Source organism: Pyxicephalus adspersus, chromosome 3 (assembly GCF_032062135.1).
Source record: "Pyxicephalus adspersus chromosome 3, UCB_Pads_2.0, whole genome shotgun sequence".
Classification (NCBI taxonomy): Eukaryota; Metazoa; Chordata; class Amphibia; order Anura; family Pyxicephalidae; genus Pyxicephalus; species Pyxicephalus adspersus.
The window spans coordinates 138,298,874-138,304,873 of NC_092860.1; the positions used below are offsets into that span (position 1 = coordinate 138,298,874).

General features: G+C 35.7%; 1 protein-coding gene across 2 annotated transcripts in view; it reads left to right on the forward strand.

Moving 5' to 3' along the window:
- CPZ (carboxypeptidase Z) overlaps positions 1–6,000 on the forward strand; it is a 48,780-nt gene that overhangs the window by 22,816 nt on the left and 19,964 nt on the right. For both annotated transcript variants that reach the window (XM_072406502.1, XM_072406503.1), the window contains exon 6: positions 2,099–2,260. In XM_072406502.1, coding sequence (XP_072262603.1) covers positions 2,099–2,260 — 162 coding nt within the window. The remainder of the gene's footprint in view (positions 1–2,098; positions 2,261–6,000) is intronic.

A 6,000-nucleotide genomic window follows, 5' to 3' on the forward strand; every position in this document is an offset into this window, starting at 1 on the left:
ATAATAATAATAATAGGTGAATACCAAGTTATTAATGAAGGAGAATATTTTTATTGTTGATAATACTATATACTTTTCACCATGAACACTGTGGCCTGTCCAAATCATAAAAGTGAAGTTCCACAGAGGTCCCTCTGTTCATGATTGGAGGAGAACCAGTCTGGTTCCTACCACCTAAGTCTACTCCAAATTGGATAGATAAACATCAAGGTAGAGTGGGACATTATACATGGACCAGGTCTCCTGACTAGGGCGACACTGCATGTATCAATTAAATGAAAGAAAAGATTTCACAATCCCTACAAAATAGTACACTATTCTTGCAAATAATTGAATCTTCTAAATCGCTTTTTTACATCTCCGGCCACTTCCACGGCCAGATATCAGCTGGTTATGATCTCCTAACTTAATAAAAGATCACAATCACTTTGGAAAATCTGCTTCAATTTCTACTATCCTCATATTGTCCATCTGACATGTTTATGGTTACCTTAAAATAAACTTGTACCATATATACTCAAGTATAAACTGAGAATTTTTATTTATTGGAAAATGCCATTTGGATCAGATCAGAATTGTCAAAGCCAAGCTGTTTTAAACAATTTTTGCACAGCGCCATCAATGAGTGGCCAACAATAACAATAATGAGTGACCAACAATATTAAAGCATAGAGCAAGTGGCCCATCATATCCAACTCATAAGTACAATATACATACTACTACTACATACACTCAACATACTTGTAAAAAGAGGGGGATTAAAAAGATAAATAGATTAAGCCCGTGGGATTTTAGTTTTCCCCCCACAATGGGTGTATTAGTTAATACAAATTTTATTGATATTCGTGTTAAATTTCTTTTTAAATTTTAACAGTGGTGGCACATTATGTGCCCCAGGTTTATCCTTGAGTCAATGTAGTTTTTCTGTTTTTTTGAGGTGAAAGCTGTTTTATATTCAGATTGGTTTATATTTGAGTTTATACAGTATATTAAGCACCATTGTCAACGGGCTTTGATACTTACAGCTGTACCAGGTGCTACATATCGGCACTATTGTCACCTTAAAAATTCAGGTTTGAAAGAACTACTTTAAAGTGATTTCCCCAATATGTTTGTAAACATTTTATTAACAAATTTGAAAATGTTTCTTATAATCACTAAATCCATGGTTAAAATAGATTTACCTTAAATGTGTTACCTAAAATTGGTAATTTCATTCATCCATTTTATCTTCAGTCAACCTTGCAGCCAAAGTAGCATTCTGATGACCTTAATTGTATCCCCTTTGGTTAAGTATAAGTGGATCACCATTATACCCCTAACTTGCTGACTGGATAATAAGGAAAATGAAACATACTGATAAAGTCATCACTTTATTACCCCTGGACATCCCTCAGCAAGTTCTCAGTTCCCAAATTAGGATTATCGGTAATATTAAATGCACAGAACCCTAATTTCTAAATTGTATAGTCAATTTATATGAAGGCAAATACCTTTGTTAGTTGTATTAAAAAATTTTATTTTTTCAAATAAATAAAGATATCACAATATATATATTTGTCAAGTAAAAGAAAAAAAAGACAGTCCTTTTTGAAGGTTTTTCTTAGTATTAGTGTTATAGTAATAGTAATAGTTTGTAATAGCGTTGGTGTTCGAATTGGGGTTGTCCTTATATTTGACCTGAATATGGCCATTCTAATTCGGATAGACCCGACCCAAAAAACACGGAATTCGACGGCGCAAATTCGTGTGTAAAAAATGTGTTAAAAATTAAATAATTAAAAATATTTAAATATTTAAAAAAATTAAAGTAATTTATTGAATGTGTGTGATTTGTTTTCTCCGGTGTTCTTGGAGAAACTCTATCCAAGAAAACATACTACTAGTACAGGGCGTACAGTACTGCTCTGCTTCCCTTATTGCTCTTGCAGTTCTGCACAGTCCAAAAAATAACCCAAATTTTCCCACTATTGACTTTAATGGTGAATTCGGCATTCGATCACCTGAACAATATCCCACTATTAGATCGAATAGCTGTCGAAACGAATAGTGAGACCAACACTAGTTTGAAATCCTTGGTAACATATTTCTTTTCCAGGGTGCTGGCTACAATGGATGGACAAATGGAAGAATGACAGCCCAGAACATTGATCTGAATAGAAACTTTCCTGATCTGACTTCTGAAGTCCATAAAATAATGAAAGTGCGCTCGGCTCGTGTTGATCATCTGCCTATCCCTGAAAACTATTGGTGGGAGAAGGTAAGAAGATTGTTCTTTGTCATTTTCTGTTTATTTTGTATTCATAATACTGTTACCTGCAGTAAAAGATCCAGTAATCACTTGAATAGGGTGATGGGCTCACTCATGTTAAATGTCACATTTATTTAAGCCCACAGAGTCAATTTACAAATGTGCGGGAACAGTTTTCAGTCAATAGGACTTATTGCAGCTCTTTTCTACCACAATCAAATCTTTTCCAAATGACATATTCTTGTTCTTGTTGTTCTTCTGACTAATCTGACTTAGAATACTGTGGGTGTAAGTAGTCATTGTTTGATTTTTTGGAAGGTACACCACTCATAGCCTGCAGATTAGATCATGAAGAAGCTGCACCACACTGAGCTCATTTTTATATCACTGCTTTTTTCTCCTATCATTATGTTCCATGAAGCTGATACCATGACCAGTTCTGATACTTCCACTGCTTGCATTTCTAAAAATGCTTTTATTGATTTGGTAATGAATACAAAGTTGCATTATGGGTGTCTTTTATATGTAACTGAAGTTCAGCAGACCATTGTTTTTGGAAAGGGGGTTTAGGACATTAGCTGTAAGGCCCTGGTCAGCACCAGTCCTCACCAGACACCACTCCCCCAATCTAATACTGCAATTTTCACCTTTAGTAAGCCCCCGCTTAGCCTCGGGAGACTGGTTGTGTCTCCCAGCACTCAGGTGCCCCCAGGACAAGGGTAGGTGTCTTGGATTGGGCTTGCAGAGGACCAGGAGCCCATAGATAAAGCAGTACCAAGATTCCAAGACAAGTTCAGAATACAGAGCAGAGGTCATACACAGAATATCCGTCCACCAAATGAAATACACAAGGGCAAAACACAAGCAGAGTCGGGGTCACAGGTAAAGGTCAGTCCAGGCTCCATACAAAGAATAGGTCAGGAATAGGCAAGGTCACCAACAGTAAATAACACGAAAACACACTCCAGCACAGATTAGCCCAGCTATACGCTTAAAACAGGCACTGGTGACCTGAAGCACAGAGGCTATAAAGTCTCAGCAGCCAATAACAGCCTAACAATGGATGCTGGGGATGCCATAAATTCATCAGGCTGCACGACTAAAGGGAAACAGGGGCTGCTGCTATCTTAGTTCTCATGGCTCCTGCAAATGACATTGCTGGACAGAATAAAAAGTGTTTTAAACTGTAATGGCGTACAGCACAGTGTCACTGGACAGATAAGCATCTTCTAACATTAGCTACATGTTAGTAATGCCTTAGAGAGATTGTTTTCCGTTGGAAGCCATGTATTAGACCAATTACATAGACACAAGTTTTAGTTCTTTAAAACAGAACTAAACATTAATAAGTTTCATTATTGCAGAAGGGACAGGTAATGTCTCTTAAATACATTTAAAATAAAATAATCTATCCGTTCTCAACGAACACTGAGCTGCATGTTCAGGTTTCCCAGCATACCTCCGACAGCCGAGAATAAACTTCCATGAACATGTGCAGGACTTCCATTATTCCAGCCTTGCTAATTAAGATGGCCAAAGATCCAAAACCTGGAAGAAGACCAAGTAAAAATGATGGCATCATCAATGGAGCAAGGACAGGTGAATATAAAAAAAAAAAATTGCGATCAGGCAGGTTAGTTTATTCTATTGCAGATGGGACATTGCCTGCCTGCAACTTTTTACTAGTAAGGTTAAGTTCCACTTTAAATTACTTTATGTGTAACTATGTACATATTGGGAGAAGCTGAATCCCCAAAGCACAGATGCAATGTCCCATTATATCAGCATGTCACATTCACTCTTACATTGTTCTGTCAATCACTGATTCACTTGGCTGCAAGTCTAAACCCCACACTCTCCTGATCTCATTAAACTTCATGTCGGGTTATAGGGAACTTAATATAAGTTCAGATGAGTGTGTAATGAGTTTCAGCCTTGATAAGGCTTAGCAAGGTATGGAAGACGTTTGTGCCATCATTAAAAGCAATTATGGAGATTATTCAAAGAAACGGAAACAATTACTGCCACCATTTACCAGCGAACTGTCATCTACATTTTCCATTAAAATTATTCATGTCTCGGAATATTGGAGTCATTGTAAATGGATTTACTGTTGTCCTGTTCCTGATGGAAGATTTTTGGATTCTATGGATCCATTTGAATGTTGATTATTATACTAATTATTTTTGTAAGATTTGATCTCCCCAAAGCTTTTCTCAGCAATATAAAATAAAAATATTTATACCAGGTTGGTTATGATATTTTCAGCTCATCTTTTTAATAAATGTAAAAGGCAAAAAAAGATTTCTTAACCTCTGCAGGTGAGAATCCAATTTGTACACCTGCCCTTTGGATCATTTCCTATTGGTTTATTAATATTGTTTTTTCTGAGTTGATATTATAGGAGTTTTCATTTTTCCTAGTGCCATGATTGTATTTTATATGGTTATATATTATAAATATTAAGATATTTATCATATAAACTAGAGGTTGCTTGAGGTTTATGGGTAGTTCTTAGCGTAAATAAGATCTTTAAGCAAATTTACATGAATAAATTCCTGATATATCACAATATGATAGCAACAGTTTATATACTCATATTGGTATGTATAAATATGTATGTATATATATATATATATAGAGAGAGAGAGAGAGAAAAAGTGTTGCAGTAACGCATCCCATTGCAATACTATTATTATACATCAGTACTCCAACATAAATGTGTTGCATTGTGCCACACTGCCCTGTAATTATGTGCTGTGATTCAAAAATAACAAAAAAAATGCTGCATCTGTTCATTGGTCCATTTCTGTATGGAATAAGCCCATTTAAAATCGATTTGCTTTTTTAGCATTTTTAGCATTATTCTTGCTGTTGACCACCACACTAATGTACTGTGAGCTGTGGATATGGTAATTATAGTAGGGATCCTTGTAGACCTAAAAGGTATTTCAAGGTTCCTTTGTATTAAAAAGTTACTCCACTGGTCTAAATGGCTTGGTTATCTGATAATTAGAAGTTGAAAATTCAAGAAGTTGCAGAAAAGGTAGAGAAAGCAAGTATATAGAGAATTTGTAAAGAAAAAAGCAGGGAGATCCTTGCATTGAAGGTCCTCCGGTACAGCTTTCCCTCCAGGGAGTAGAAATGTGATCAGCACAGTACTGACATTACCAAATCTTACCCAAATCTTGATAGCTGTGCTTTAATGATGTTACACAGGGGGTATACAGCTATGAGGCTGTAGCCTCAAAAACATCTAGGTACGCTCACATACCACGAAATATACTGTGCTTTTTAACACCCCTTGCTAACATCTAAGAAAATCTATGTAAATACCTCAACCATACCCTGGTGAGAAACTTCCAGGTCCGTGTGTTTCAATGGATATCATTGATACCCACCGGGGAATGTTTAAGGAATGTCAGATCTCATGTTTTATAAATAGAGCATGTTACGTTCAGGTCTATTTTCATAATACAAAATAGAAAATTGTGAATAGTTTAGCAACATTAAAATGTTAAAATTGTTTTTAGCACTTTTTTAGGAAGCTTATGATATGGACTTTGTACAGCGTTGCGTAATATGTCGGCGCTATATAAATATTGTGTAATAAAATTAATGATTTAACACAGTACAAGGTGCATTATAATATTTTACCACAAGATGGCACCATTGTCTTATACATTGATTAAGAATGTTCTTCCACTTTGTTCAGCTTCCTTTTATTAGCAAGACATACACAAGTTTTT